This window comes from Macaca thibetana, chromosome 7 (genome assembly GCF_024542745.1).
Source record: "Macaca thibetana thibetana isolate TM-01 chromosome 7, ASM2454274v1, whole genome shotgun sequence".
Taxonomy (NCBI): domain Eukaryota; kingdom Metazoa; phylum Chordata; class Mammalia; order Primates; family Cercopithecidae; genus Macaca; species Macaca thibetana.
The window spans coordinates 33,141,681-33,157,608 of NC_065584.1; the positions used below are offsets into that span (position 1 = coordinate 33,141,681).

General features: G+C 43.1%; 2 protein-coding genes and 1 pseudogene across 11 annotated transcripts in view; 1 reads left to right on the top strand and 2 right to left on the bottom strand.

The window, feature by feature from the left end:
* ISCA2 (iron-sulfur cluster assembly 2) overlaps positions 1-15,928 on the bottom strand; it is a 415,347-nt gene that overhangs the window by 1,702 nt on the left and 397,717 nt on the right. The gene's annotated exons all lie outside the window — the stretch shown is intronic.
* On the top strand, positions 73-14,570 carry NPC2 (NPC intracellular cholesterol transporter 2). Of its 6 annotated transcripts, XM_050798889.1 has the most exons (6): positions 73-91; positions 383-487; positions 7,376-7,483; positions 9,545-9,717; positions 13,734-13,811; positions 14,225-14,570. In XM_050798889.1, the coding sequence occupies exons 2-6, from the start codon at positions 406-408 to the stop codon at positions 14,237-14,239; spliced, it is 456 nt and encodes a 151-aa protein (XP_050654846.1). In that variant the 5' UTR covers positions 73-91; positions 383-405; the 3' UTR covers positions 14,240-14,570. The 6 variants fall into 6 exon arrangements, with proteins under 6 accessions (XP_050654846.1, XP_050654842.1, XP_050654843.1 ...); XM_050798885.1 differs by lacking the exon at positions 14,225-14,570 and having other exon boundaries at positions 13,734-13,913; XM_050798886.1 differs by lacking the exon at positions 14,225-14,570 and having other exon boundaries at positions 83-100; positions 341-487; positions 13,734-13,913.
* On the bottom strand, positions 10,644-11,223 carry LOC126959571 (ras-related protein Rap-1A-like; annotated as a pseudogene).

The window sequence follows — 15,928 nt, forward strand, 5'->3', positions numbered from 1 at the left end:
ACCTATTGGGTAGTGAGGGAGGAGAAGGTGCCTGATTGGCTAGAAATGCTCCCGACGGCAGCCGCGGGGACGCACCCAGGAAGCCGGGGAGGTGCTCTAAAGGGAAGGAACGGGGCGAGGAGGAGTGAGGTGGGGCGAGGAGGAGTGAGGTGGGGCGGGGCGGAGGTGGGTCTGGGCGGGTCAGGCCTCTGAGGGGACGGCATGGGCGGAGACTGCAGGCTTCTGGGCCCGAGAGGGCTGGAGTTGGCTCCCGGGGCCGGGGGCGGGGCGCGGGCGGGCCTCGGCCGTGGTTACTGGTGACAGGTCGCCTGACTGGGCTCCTCCCCGGGCCCGCCCCCACAGGTTTGTCTTGTGACCGCGGGCGGCCGCCGCTTCTTTCCAGAGATCGGAACTTCGTTATCCGCGATGCGTTTCCTGGCCGCTACATTCCTGCTCCTGGCGCTCAGCACCGCCGCCCAGGCCGAACCCGTGCAGTTCAAGGACTGCGGTGAGCCCCAGGCCCGCCCAAGGTTCCCGCGTCCTCTGCGGAAGCCCCCGCCGGATCCCCGCGCTGAGACCCCCGGGGCTGGGCTGGGCGGATCCCTCGGGCGGCCAGGCTGAGCCTTGGACCCTAACTGGAGTGGTCTGGGTCGGGGAGAAGGCGCCGGCCTCCAGGAAACCCGATCGCACACAACTTTGTCTTTTTCTTAGAACGCATGTTTTGGGGTTCCTGGGAACTCCAGGAGGTGGGCCTTTTACTGAAGTTTCCTAAAGTTTGTAGGGCTGACAATAGAAGGGCTGTATCCAGCGCTGGTGGAGGGGTGGAGCACAGAACTTCTTTTTTTTTATGCTTTGTATCTTGGAATCCCGCCCTCCCCCTTCCAGCTCCCTTTGCTTTTCTTTTAATTTCCTTTTTGCTGACAAGTCAAAAGTCAATTCCCCTTTTTCATCATTTATTGTTACAAATAGGACTTCCTTTGGGCTTTGGTATCTTGTGATTCTTAATCAGTTTTTTCTTGTATAAATCTCACTGTGTCTCTAACCACAGCTTGTGACACATAACTCCCTCTCGCCGCTGTGGTTGCAATCTTTGTTGGAAAATACAACAGGTGGTGGAAATTCTGAGTGCCTTCATTGAGTCGAGTCTATAGAATTGTCGGAACAGAACTCGAGCAAATTTGTTCAGAGGTGGAGGTAGAGGGCTACAACTGTCAATGAAAGAGGCATGAAACTGATTTTGTAAGATCTGTGAGTGGAAAGGAAGCACGGAGATCGTATAATCAATCATTGAATTCCAGGGATGTTGGGTAGCCTACCTAAAATCACGCAGCAGAATGGGGAACTAGAGTTAAGTGTAACCGCCCAATGGGTTCACCTTGCCCACTGCCTAGACAGAGCGGATTTATCAAGATGGGATTTGCAATGGCGAAAAGAGTATTTCACGCAGAGCTGGCTGTGCGGGAGACCGGGCTTTTATTGTTACTCAAATCAGTCTCCCAGCATTCAGATCTGGGTTTTATTGTTACTCAAATCGGTCTCCAGCACTCGGGGATCAGAGTTTTTAAGGATAATTTGGCTGGTATGGGCTCGGAAAGTGGGGAGTGCTGACTGGTCAGATTGAAGATAAAATCATAGGGGGTCGAAGTGAGTTCTTGCTGACCTCTGGGTGGTGTCATTTGCTGCATCGGAATGCAGGATCTGCAGAATATCTCAAGCTACTGACCTTAGGTTTTACAATAGTGATATTATTACCATGAGCAATTTGGGGAGGTTCAGACTCTTGCAGCCAGAGGCTGCGTGGCCCCTAAACTGTGATATCTAAACTCGTAGCTGATTTGTTAGTCCTACAAAGGCAGACTGCTCCCCAGGCAAGAAGGGGTTTTTCAGGAAAGGGCTATTATCCATTTCGTTTCAGAGTTTCAGAACTGTAAATTCCTCTCCAAGACTAGTTCAGCCTACACCCAGGAATGAACAGTTTAGAGGTTAGAAGGAAGATGGGATAGGTGAGTTCTCATCTCTTTCACTGACGTAATTGCCTAAGGATTTTTGCAAGGGTGGTTTCATAAGTGTGCTGCTTTACATCCGTGACCAGGTAATAGTAACTGCTCAATGAAATGTGTTGAAAACATAGATGGAATACTTTTTCCCCTATGTCATAAAAATTCATGTTGACAAAAGCAAAGTTGAGGATTAGGGGACAGGATTGATTAAGGATTAGACTGCTGGCTGATTAACACTTAAATGCTATTCCATTGATTTAGGAGACTGGCACTTGAAAGCTATTATTGCTTCAAATTACTGCCTTTCCCTCCATTAAACTTAGTAGCCTGCGTTTGGATGAAGACACTATTAATTTTAATAATTCATTCCAGCCAGGCATGGTGGCTCACGCCTGTAATCCCAGCACTTTGGGAGGCCGAGGCGGACGGATCATGAGGTCAAGAGATCGAGACCATCCTGGCCAACATGATGAAACCCCATCTCTACTAAAAATACAAAAATTAGCTGGGTGTGGTAGCGTGCACCTGTAGTCCCAGCTACTCGGGAGGCTGAGGCAGGAGAATCGCTTGAACCCGGGAAGTGGAGGTTCCAGTGAGCCAAGATGATGCCACTGCACTCCAGCCTGGCGACAGAGCGAGACTCTGTCTCAATAAAATAAAATAAAATAACTCATTCCATCCTCACAAGCTGTCTTACAGATGAGGAAAGTTAAGCACATAGAGTAACTTGCCCAAGATCTCACACCCAGTAAGTGGTAGGAAACAGTGGGTCTTTGTGAGCCACTTTGGGTTTCCAAAAAAAAGAAGGGAAATAAATCCAGAAATTATTCTACTCATTTGAAAAAGCAGGAGTATGTGGGGAAAAGAAAGATATCAGACCGTTACTGTGTCTATATAAAAAGAAGTAGACATAAGAGACTCCATCTTGTTTTGTATTTGAGATGCTGTTAATCTGTGACCCTACCCCCAACCTTGTCCTTGCAAGAGACATGTGCTGTGGTGACTCAAGGTTTAAAGAATTTTGGGCTGTGCAGGGTGTGGTTTGTTAAAAAGGTGCCTGAAGGCAGCTTGCTGGTTAAAAGTTATCACCATTCTCTTAATCTCAAGTACCCAGGGACACGTACACTGCCAAAGGTCGCAGGGACCTCTGCCTAGGAAAGCTAGGTATTGTCCAAGGTTTCTCCTCATGTGATAGTCTGAAATATGGCCTCATGGGAAGGGAAAGACCTGATCGTCCCCTAGCCTGACACTCGTGAAGGGTCTGTGCTGAGGAGGACTAGTATAAGAGGAAAGAAGGCCTCTTTTTTTTTTTTTTTTTTTTTTTTTTTTTTTGAGACGGAGTCTCGCTCTGTCACCCAGGCTGGAGTGCGGTGGCCGGATCTCAGCTCACTGCAAGCTCCGCCTCCCGGGTTCACGCCATTCTCCTGCCTCAGCCTCCCGAGTAGCTGGGACTATAGGCGCCCGCCACCTCGCCCGGCTAGTTTTTTGTATTTTTTAGTAGAGACGGGGTTTCACCGTGTTAGCCAGGATGGTCTCGATCTCCTGACCTCGTGATCCGCCCGTCTCGGCCTCCCAAAGTGCTGGGATTACAGGCGTGAGCCACCGCGCCCGGCCGGAAAGAAGGCCTCTTGGCAGTTGAGATAGAGAAAAGCATCTGTCTCCTGCCCGTCCCTGGGCAATGGAACATCTCGGTGTAAAATCCACGTTCTGTTTAGTGAGAAAGGAGAAAACCGCCTTAGGGCGAAAGGTGGGGCTTGCTAGCGCAATGCTGCTCTTTATGCACTAAAAAGGTTTATAGAGATGTTTACATATGCATATCAAGGCACAGCACTTTTCCTTAAACTTATGTCACAGAGATCTTTATTCACATGTCTTACTGCTGACCTTCACCGTGTCTCATTTCTTTTCTCAAGTCTCTTTCCACCTAACAAGAAACGCCCACAGGTGTAGAGTGGCAGGCCACCCCTTCAGGAGTACACCTATGGGAAGAAGTTTTTAAAGGGAAGAAGGGTTTCAGTTACAGATTTTTAATTTACTTTTGAATTGGGAAATATCATATAAAGACTTCAGTGCCCACATCAAAAGGTTTGTGTTCCACTCTACACCCACCTTGCCTGGCGTGGAATTTCCTCAAGTGAGAAAGGGGGCCAAGCAAACTAGTTTTGTAATGTTTGCTGGTTAGAACTGAGGAGTTTCTTCTATTGATACTGGACGTCTGAGAACCTCTTGTCATCAGAAAACTGGATGAAAGAGCTATAAGTACTACCCTTTACTTACTTCCTACTAGATTATGTGACTCAGCCTTGAAAGAAGCAGGTGGAAGCTGGACACTGAAAGTCGTAACATTAACATTGATTTTCAATAGACTGTTGATTGAAGTTCAGGATTTTTTTTCCCCCTATTCACCGAAAATGGGTTGGAGTGGAAGAGAGTGCTTCTCAAACTGCTTCGGATACTTAACAATGTGTGCAGTTTGAGAACTTGGCTATGATGGAGAAGCAAGCTGAGGGGTAAAGGACTGCAAGGTACTATTTACCAACCTAACTGGAGCAGTGTTGGTCAATGTGATGATAGAGTTAAAGAGACTGTTCCACCCAAGGGCAGGTACAGGCAGCAAAGAACATCTACTTAGATTTCTCAGTTCATATCATACTTTTATAGTATTGAGCTAATCTGGTGACTGACTGCATAGCAGATAATGTACTCTCAACCTGCAGTTTGCCTCTGTCTTCATGCATTCTACTTTTGAGACAGAAAGAGTCCATCCTATTGGCTAGAAACATAATTTCTATCCATGAAGTATATTTGAGGTGAGAGGCCCAGCTTTTCTGTCAGAAGGGAACTTGCTAACATACCCAGGAGCAGCTATTCTAGATTAAACTCATGAACTAAATCCAGATATGATAATAATAGTAAATATATGTATCACTATGTTCCAAACACTTACCTAAGATCTGTATTTGTGTTAGCTTAGCTACTCTATTATCCCTAGAGAGGTTAAGTATCTTGCCTTGAGGCTATACAGTGAGTAGCAGAGATAGTGAGATTTCAAACCCAGGCATCAGAGTCTGCCTCTCAGCAATGATGGCTGAATGGCAGAACTTAACTTACCCTGTTACAGGCACCATTACCAGGCAGTTCACTTGCATGCCCTCCCATTCAACTGCCAAGTCTCTGGGGCAGGAGGAAATGCAATTTTTAAAGACTTTATTTAAACCTTTTTTTGGTCAAGCATTTATTGTATACAAGTACTTTTGTCCTTGGTTAGACTGAGATTAAAATACACACACACACACACACACACATACATTCTTATTTTAAGAACACAGGTTCCCAAAATTGAGTATACATCTGTAGATTGCAGATGTGTGCTTAAAATCAGTTTTTGAAACTACTTAGAAACAACATGGGCAAGTCAGATGCATCCTATTTCTTTTTTTAAACTTTTTAATTTTGAAAAACTTCTATTTGTTTTGAGGATTTCCAGGGATAAATCCTATATCTGACTCTTTCTATTACCTTCTTATGTCTCACCCTTATGTTTTCAACATATGCAGTATTTGCAAGTGTATCATTCCCAGCAGCTATATAGACCTAGGCCAAGTTAATATTTCAGAGGAAATGAAACCCAGACTCAGGTAGCAGTATTCTTCTTTAATGCAGCTGGCACTTCTGCCATCTTGGCTGTGTGAGTCAGTGCTATTTGGAGTTAAGTTTAACTTGTGCCTAAGCTTGTATTGAAACTATAAAGACCTTAACCTCTGTACTCCTCTTCATCCCCTTGATTCTTGGAAAAAATCCAGATCTTAACAACCTTAGTCAAGATTTAAGGTACTTCATGTTGTTTTTGGAGCCAAAATATTTCATAACTCATAAGTGGGCCTTAAAGAACAGGACTAAATCATTGAAGAAACTGCAGAAGTGCAGTGAAAATGGTACAGTTCCCAATTCAGAAGTGGGAGGTGGTTCCTCTCTTAAGGGTCATTCCTAGTTCAGAGATGGTAGGTGGTTCTTCTGTTTAGGGTCACTCCTCTGTTCAGTGTTAAGTAGTAGTTCCTCTTAAATTCCATAGTCCGCTTACTTGGAAGTGAGTAGGCTTCTGGAATCAGTCTTATTTTATTTTATTTTTTGAGATGGAGTCTTGCTCTGTCACCCAGGCTGGAGTGCAATGGCACAATCTCGACTCACTGCAACCTCCGCCTCCCAGGTTCAAGCGATTCTCCTGCCTCAGCCTCCTGAGTAGCTGGGACTACAGGGGCACACCACCACACCTGGTTAATTTTTGTATTTTTATTAGAGATGAGGTTTCACTGTTGGTCAGGCTGGTCTCGAACTCCTAACCTTGTGATCCTCCTGCCTCGGCCTCCCAAAGTGCTGGGATTACAGGCATGAGCCACCATGCCCAGCCTTGAATTAGCCTAATTTTAAAAGTCAAGACTGATATTCTGATACTTTTTAATGTTTTACCTATACCTTTAATAGTACTGCTTGTTTCTCTAGGAAGTCAAGTTGGGGTGAAAGAATGAAGGGATTCCAAGAAGACAAAATACTGGGCAAAGGATTTACCAGGAGTTTAGGAGAAAGGGTACAAAATGTGGATAGAAGGTACTTCATCACTGAAAATCACATAGGATATAGGGGTTGAACCTCTACGATAGAAAGAGAATCATGGTGAGGGGCAAAGAGGTGATGCTGAATTAAGAAACCTGAAAAGTTGAGTTTGAGCTGGACCTTCATCCAGAGTCCTCAAGTAGTTATCAGATGCGAATTTCCTTGGGGTGTCCTTCCCGAGGGGCAGAGGGTACAGTGAGCTGAGATTGTGCCACTGCATTCCAGTCTGGTGACAGAGCAAGACTCCATCTCAAAAAAAAGAAAAAAAATGCAGTTTTTCCTGTAGTGAACAACTTTCATCAAATGTACTTGCTAATCTATATGCTAGAAAAAGAAAGGGAAAATAAGAATATTTTAATCCAAAGGAAGGTTGAAGCAAACGTCTTCAAGGTTTAAGTTTAAACTGTGACCCTTACCATTCTGAATGCAAGACAAGACTCTAGGAAAGTTTGGAATTTCGCTGATTGAAGTTTAATCCCTTTGCTATGATCATTTATGGATATGGTCTTGATATTATTTAGTTTGACAAATATTAACTTTCTCTTGGTCAAAAAACCAACTAGTTTCTTATCATCTGAATTAGAGGCTATGATTTTATCTGCAAGGTGAATCAAGATTCTGACTTCTAACTGGGCATTATTCTTAAAGATTCCATCCTGGGAAACAGTCCGAGGAGAATGAGTTGACCCTAAATGGGAGAGCAGAGCACCTTCCCATTAGGTGGTGGGCAGCCTAACTGGCTTATTTCTCCTCTTCTCCTATTCCAATTCATTTTTCTTTTGCAGGTTCTGTGGATGGAGTTATAAAGGAAGTGAATGTGAGCCCGTGCCCCACCCAGCCCTGCCAACTGAGCAAAGGACAGTCTTACAGCGTCAATGTCACCTTTACCAGCAGTGCGTAAAAGTGGCTCTTACCTCAAATTTATGTTAAAGCATAACGTAAATATCAGGTGTTGGAATGAGCATGGGAATGGAGGGGAGGGAATTGGCAGTCATGAATTTTATGACTCCTTTTGCACCTTGTGCAAAGCTAGGGTTCACTGTGCCCTTGGACACCCTTCTCATGCAAGGTCCATGGCTCCTAGACTCCCTTTAAGCAAACAGGGAGATGTCCATGTGTTCACAGGTTAGAGAAGACAGCTTGACTTTTCTTGTCCTGTCTTGGCCCATATTGCATCGCAGGCTTTGATGGGAATGTCAGCTGTGTTTAGCTACAGACTGCAGAGTATTAGTATGGACCCCAATTCTTCAAGCTTCGGAACTCCTCCAAAGTGTTATTTTAAGCAGTAATGCCTTTCAGCTATTAAGTCTACATCCCACCTGAAAATAAAGGTGCAACTAATACTTAACAGCCTCCTTAAGATTTAGGGAACCCACTGGGAACCCAAGAAACAGCCAAGAAATCTGAGCTTTCTTCTCCAATAATATTCCAGAAATGTCATTGGAACTTGTTGCTTTCTTATACCACATCACATTGAGATTTTTAAGAATCTAGACAAATTAAAATCTTTTATTGCTAAGCAGGGCATGTTCCTTGAATCCCTTCCTCATTTTCTATCCTGTGAAGCTAGACTAGACAGTCTAATAAGTAACCTCAAAGTTCCTGTCATCTTTTGTTCATAAGCCTGAAGACAGCTCTAAGTACTAGCTCCCTGTCTCCTCTCTGGACTATACCCTGGCCTCTCTATTGCTCCAAACCTAAAAAAAAAAAGCCTTCTGAACAAGTCGTCCCCAACCCAGACAGAAATAAACAGAACCAATTTTCTGGGTCTCCAAAATACCGTAATAACTCATAAGTCTGATTGCCCTAATTTTGTAATAACTTTATTCCTCCTGACTAGCTTGTGATGTGGAGGGTAAAGTTTATCAAGAAATGCATGTCTGGCCGGGCGCGGTGGCTCAAGCCTGTAATCCCAGCACTTTGGGAGGCCGAGATGGGCGGATCACGAGGTCAGGAGTTCGAGACCATCCTGGCTAACACGGTGAAACCCCGTCTCTACTAAAAAATACAAAAAACTAGCCGGGCGAGGTGGCGGGCGCCTGTAGTCCCGGCTACTCGGGAGGCTGAGGCAGGAGAATGGCGTAAAAACCCGGGAGGCAGAGCTTGCAGTGAGCTGAGATCCGGCCACTGCACTCCAGCCTGGGCGACACAGCGAGACTCCGTCTCAAAAAAAAAAAAAAAAAAAAAAAAAAAAAAAAAAAAAAAAAAAGAAATGCATGTCTTTCTAATCTTACCCAATTTCTTTCCCTTTTTTTTTTTTTAGACAGAGTCTTGCTCTGTCACCCAGGCTGGAGTGCAGTGGTGCGATCTTGGCGCACTGCAACCTCCGCCTCCTGGGCTCAAGCGATTCTCCTGCCTCAGCCTCCTGAGTAGCTGGGAGGACAGGTGTGCGCCACCACGCCCGGCTAATTTTTGTATTTTTAGTAGAGACAGGGTTTCTCCATGTTGGCCAGGCTGGTCTCAAACTCCTGACCTCAGATGATCCACCTGCCTCAGCCTCCCAAAGTGCTGGGATTACAGGTGTGAGCTACCGTGATCCAGCCTAATCTTACCCCACTAAAGGGTTACCTCTTTCACTGTTGTTACAGACCATGACATTTAAGACACACAATATACTTGGACAGAAGCTGATATAAATAGCAAACAGAAAGTTTACTGCCAAAAATCAGTTGCCTCGTTAGATAAGGTTATTTATCTAGGTATCTCTGATTCTCCTAAGAAACTATGAAGGGCCATGAAGAGCGAGGTTAAGAGCAAAGAAAACTTCTGCTGATTGCTTTTGTTTTGCATAATTATGTTTGGAGTGAATGCTTGCACCATGCTAGTACCAAGCACCACTGCCAAGAGAAATAGACCCTAGGAATGCTGTTACTTGGGATTATTTCTGAATTTTTGATTTAGAGTTTGAAAATAGGTTGTTTTCTTCACCATCTGATTCTCTTTTTTCCTCTTAGATATTCAGTCTAAAAGCAGCAAGGCCGTGGTGCATGGCATCCTGATGGGCGTCCCAGTTCCCTTTCCCATTCCTGAGCCTGATGGTTGTAAAAGTGGAATTAACTGTCCCATCCAAAAAGACAAGACCTATAGCTACCTGAATAAACTACCAGTGAAAAGCGAATATCCCTCTGTAAGTGATACCATTATTGAGGACATGGGAGGCCTTGAGACTGGATTAGAGTTCTGAGAGCAGCGGGCAAGAAGCAGAGACGCGGGTAAAGGGCCCTTTATCTCTATGATGAAGAAGCGGAAGCCTGAGGGAAAGGAGATAGGTGGGAGTGTTAGGCATCAGGAGGTAGGGCAAATCTTTTTCTCTGTGTCTCTTCATTCTTTCACTATGACCTGATGGTTAGTCTGGACCTAATGATGCCATTTGTTTTTTAATGTACTAAAATTTAATCATACATAAAAGCTGTAATTTAATCTGACAGTAAAACACAAGAAGCAATATTAAAGTTGGTTTAGTACATTGTATATTTTAGCTTTGAAAGCCATAGAAATCAGTTATCCCAGTGTTTTTCCTATAAAAGACCCATTTTTTTCCAAAGCATTATGTACAATTTTAATTAGAATATAATGACAGAGGATATTCCATAATTTTTAAAATACAAAATGAAGTCAATGACTCAAAAAGTTATCTACTGCAATGAGGTAAAAGGGACATTTCATAATCAATATCATTACAAAGTATGATGGTTCAACTTTTTAGTGCTTCATAGGGAGGAATCATGATAAAAAGGTCAATATGAAATCATTTGATTATAGTAGCAATATCTAACATTTGAAATGCATCCATGGTCTTTTGTATAATCATATTGGAGTCAAGTATATTTTCACATCTGTTATGTCTTATTTTCCAAGAGATATACACAGAGTAATTTTTTTCTCCAGGGAACTTGTGCAAACCAATATAAGATCTAAATTCTTCACATAATGTATAAAACAGGAGAAGCCTTTTCAGATTTATTTTTTGAAGTCTGGAATGCTGGCACTTTCCAATTAGGCAATAGTTCTTCATTCTTGTAACCTAGCTAAGAGCTGCTGCTGACTATGGGCCTAGAGCAGCAGGCATGATTTCTTTTTAGGCCTTTTCTTTTCCAATGGTGTTTTTCTATTTATCTGTCTGACCAGGTCATAAAGTATTTCATTAACATTGACCTTTGACTTTGCAGAATATTCTAAAATGGCACAGTTCCATCACTGTCATGCTCAATTCTGTCCCTGTTCTTTGCCAACTACTCACTCATCTTCCAGATCACATTTATTGCCAACCAAAATCATTGGAACATCTTCTGTGTCCTTAACCAGTAAAATCTGTTCCCTCAGGTCCTGTAAGTCAAATGTGGACTGAATATACTAGTGCAAAACCTTGGCCATTCTTCATATACAAATCCCTCATTGCTGTAAATTGCCCTATCCCTGCAGTATCTAGGATTTTAAGCATACACTGTTGGCAATCAACTTCAACTTGCTTTCTGTAGGAATCTTCTATCATTGGGTCATATTTTTCAACAAAAATTCCCTGAACAAACTGAACCATCAGAGCAGACTTCCCAACACCTCCTGAACCAAGGACCACTAACTTGTACTCACCCATGATGTGATCTGTTTAAATACTGACGACTCCCCTGGTCCAGCACCTTGTCCTCCCTCCTCCCTCCTCCCTCCTCCCTCCTCCCAGCTGTGGCTCCTGCTGCAGCTCCACATGGCAATGGCTGATGCCATTTTTATATACAATATTTCACTTGGTTCTCATGACCATCCTATGTAGAGGTGATCTTATCTCTATTTTACAGCTGAAGAAATTTGAGCCTCTGAAGTTATGCAATATGAACAGAGTTCACTCCACTAAGAAGTAGTACAGCCCAGGTTTCTAGCTGGGTCTTATAACTCCAAAGCCTGTGCAATATTAAAAGATTTTAGCCAGGTACCAAATAGTTAAAGATCCAAGTTGTCTTAACATTGTCATGAGAAAATCCTGCTTTATCCATTAATCTCTTAACAAAACAAGAGAGTAGTAGTTTGTTAGCTTCATAGCAGAGAGGTAGCTTTTTCCACTCTCCTTTCTCCCCTCCAATCCCCCCCTTCACCTCCGACCCATCCCTGCTGCACCTACCTCTTTTTCTACCAAGCACTCGTAAGGTAGATCCTGCTGCAGTGGACTTGCATTAAAGATCTGTATCTTGATAAGAATGGAGGAAATGGAGGGATGGCCTTTTTCCATGAAGAAAAAGAGCCGCATTTCTTGAAAGGAAATCAAGTAGAACTCAGGAGCAATATCTGGCCATTTATTTTCTAGGAAAGGTAAGTAATTAAAGAACATTCTAAAGAGACTCAAATATAGGTTGTCTGTGCTTAAGGGCTATTGGAGACCCTAGAGGTCAGGGACAGATTAGTAGATGAATTTGCAGAGTATCCATATAACCATGGGCATGTTTGAACCTCAGTTACGTATGCAGTGACTAGTCAGAGCCTGATACATAGTAGGTACTTAATATATGGTAGTTATTGTCTGTTAAATGAGTTACATTTAATTTGAAAAATAGCTCAAACTGTTTAAGCACTAAATGAAGCAGTAGTTAATGTATACTAGTCTGGAAAAACTCACAAAGCAAGTTTCAAGAACCTAAATATCATTTCCACTCACATGTTCCATTGCAAAGAAACATTAGAGTACAAAAGAGAGGTAGTAACAAGTGACAAGTAAGCCAATGTCCATATAAGAAAGGACCTGCAAAGTGTGAGTGAGTTATTAAGAATTGGAAGGGACTGCTCACATGATATGAGTGTAACAAGTCAAGGCAGGGATTTCTGATGAAGTACATTATTAGAAAGCAGATTAAGGGCGTTAACTGAAAGTATATTGCTACAAAAGGTTGTCATCCTTGAAATTATTCATACAGCTACAGACTTCTCTGGGCCATCCTTTGCACTTTGACATTTCCATTTCTAGCTAACAAGAATGTTTCCTTATACTTAAGAATCTAAATTTTTTTTTACTCTCTGCTCTTCATGGTTACATTGAGAAAAAGCTGGATCAGATTGCCAAATACATGAGAAATTGCTTAAATGTGAAATTATTCATGTAAGCCTTCATGTGTTAGTCCATTTGCATTGTTATAAAGGAATACCTAAGACTGGGTAACTTGAAAAGAGGTTTGATCAGCTCACGGTTCGGCAAGCTGTACATGAAGCATAGTGCCCGCACCTGCTTCTGATGAGGCTTCAGGAAGCTTACTGTTATGACAGAAGGCAAAGGGGAGCCAGCGTGTCACATGGCCAGCACAGGAGCAAGAAAGAGAAGGGGGAGGTCCCAGATTCTGTTAAACAGCCAGATCTCGTGTGAAATCAGTGAGAACTCACTCATCACCAAGGGGATGGTGCTAAGCCATTCATGAGGGATCTTTCTCCATGATCTAATACCTCTACTAGGCCCACCTCCAACATTGGAGGTCACATTTCAACATGAAATTTCAAAGGGACAAATAACCAAACCATATCACTTCATTTATGTGCCATTGATCTAAGAGAGAAAAGAATGCTTTAGAAATTACATTTGATAAATTAACCAAGTTAGTATGTGGTGCTGCTAGCATCAAATCACAAGTATAACTTAGTTCACTCTCTTAAGGCCATAAACTGTGCCCACATGCTAAGCAGCCCTCGTGATTTAAGAAAAAAAGTAAAAAAGGATGAGTTCGAGTCCTTTGTAGGGACATGGATGCAGCTGGAAACCATCATTCTCAGCAAACTATCGCAAGAACAGGAAACCAAATACCTCATGTTCTCACTCATAGGTGGGAATTGAACAATGAGATCACTTGGACACAAGAAGGGGAGCATCACACACTGGGTCCTATTGTGGGGAGGGGGTGGGGGGAGGGATAGCATTAGAGATATACCTAATGTAAATGACGAGTTAATGGGTGCAGCACACCAACATGGCACATGTATACATATGTAACAAACCTGCATGTTGTGCACATGTACCCTAGAACTTAAAGTATAATAAAAGAAGAAAAAAAAGAAAAAAGTATGAGGAGTTAGGAAGTTTGCTACTGTACCTCCAGGATTCATAGTTAAGCCAATTATGGATAGAGGTCAGGTCCTATTTCGTTTTTCTCAGTTATTTTTCTCTTTCTCCAGATAAAATTGGTGGTGGAGTGGCAACTTCAAGATGACAAAAACCAAAGTCTCTTCTGCTGGGAAATCCCAGTACAGATCGTAAGTCTATTTGGGGGTGAGAGGGCATGGGTGGAGGGAAGAAAGAAGTGGAGGAGAAATCAGACTGAAACTAAATCAGTGCCATAAGATAAAAGGAATTTCAAGACTGCTGTTTTATGCCTCTCAACCTCTAAAAGCATCTAAGGACCTATTTCCTGAGAACTCAGAACTCTTGCCTTTGTAATATCCTTTGTAAAAAAAAGGTCGAAGGAAAGGAGAGAGAGTGAGACTGTAGGGACTGATTTAACTATCTTCATTGGTTTTTTTTTCTGTTGGAATAAGGAAGGTCCAGCCAGACAGGACCTGAAGGAGGTTGCTTAGGAATGTCTGATAACTTGCCCTAGGGTTATTGCCCTCACAGTGGACGAAAGGTTCCAAACCACTTCCACTGAGCTGGGACATTACATCCACAGGTTTCTCATCTCTAAGTGCCTCATTGAGTTCGGTGCATCTGGCCAACGAGTCTGCTGACTCTTGACAGCGCCTCCAGCTCTGCTGCTTCAACAACAGTGACTTGCTCTCCAATGGTATCCAGTGATTCGTTGAAGAGGAGGTGCTCTGTGGCAGAAACTCAGCTCCGGGTGGCTGGTTCTCAGTGGTTGTCTCATGTCTCTTTTTCTTTCTTAGGCGGTTTTCATTAAATGCAGACTTGGTTAGCAGAGGTTTAATTTTTTTTTAGCAATATTAACTTGTGGCCTCTTTCTACACCTGGAAATGTACCCTTGAATAAATAAAAACTCGTTTGTCTTGTCTTCTGCATGTGGGCTGTGGTCTCCTCCTGCTCCTTTCAGAGTACGTTCTGCTAAAACCATGGCAGGCAGACCCCCAGTTCCATGGTCCCAGAGTGCGCTGAAGACATGACTTTTTCAGAAACTCTTTTTCCTCCTTTTTGTCCAGTAAGACCATATCTATTTTATATAAAATGCCTTTGTTTTGCTTTGTTTGACACAATCTTATACCACCAAGCATGCTTGAAAGAAGCAGTGAAAGTAGAAATCACCTAGTTGAATAATAATGCCTGAAAGGTTGAAGGAACTGAATTTGGTGGGGAGGGCAGGTAGGGGTTAGGGATTACAGGTTAGGATGAGGCATGGTGATCTTTTGGGAACCCTCTGCCGTGAAGAAAGCCTAGAAACTTAAAAATGAAATGTGAAGTTGTAGCAAGTAGTGGCGAAATTAATTAGATCTTGGAGTTTCCTACTCTTAAAGTACAAGTATAATCATGGGCATATATTTTGCCACCTGCCACCTATTTTGAGTCAGTATACTAGCAGTCAGCTCTTAGGTGGCACAGGGATTACAACCCCATTCACAGTTGAGTTGAGTAACATGGACCTCAGGTCATCCATTGTTAGGGCAAAAGGAGGGAACATTCATACCAAGTGCTTGTGGGCAAGTAATTGATTTGATCCAGTTCTTTTCATCCCACTAATTTCACTAGACCCTTGGATTTCTTTGGCCTGTGAGTTTCCCAGGAAAACCACCAGGGGACAGTGATGGATCAGGAATACAGTTATCAACAGCCAAGCTTTCCTAGTTAATGCCAGGAGCCTGTCAACCAGTGTACTTTTTACCTAAGATCTTTTGTGTATCCTGTCACATTGAGTCTAGAGCAACAGTCCACCCTGTCTCCCATACCAGACTCTAGATGTATCAGAATTGTGTGAATTCCTGAGGCCATTAACTGTTGTGCGGGTCTCTGGCTTCAGACTGCCTATGGTTGAATCCTGGTACCACCAATTAACGGGACTACCAGTGTGATCTTGAAATCACTTCATCACTCTGTGTATCAGTTTCCTTATCTGTTAAATAGGACTAATAATAACAGGGCTGTGAAGACTAAATGAGATGAGGCATGTAAAACACTTAGAGTGACCCTGGCTATAGTATATACTCTCTAAATGTTAACTGTCACTCTAGGAAACAGACTTTGTTCTTTGTCTAGAAATAGCAGGAGAATCAGGTTCAGTCTGAGATGTGATGATGTCTCCTCAGAAGGACGAGGCAAAGCTCAATTCTCATGTGTCTACTGTCTCCCTATTCCCGGAAGATTTCTCATGCCATTTAGCTCCTTTGAAGCTAACAACTACCTGCCCTGCATACTCCTCTGCCCTTGT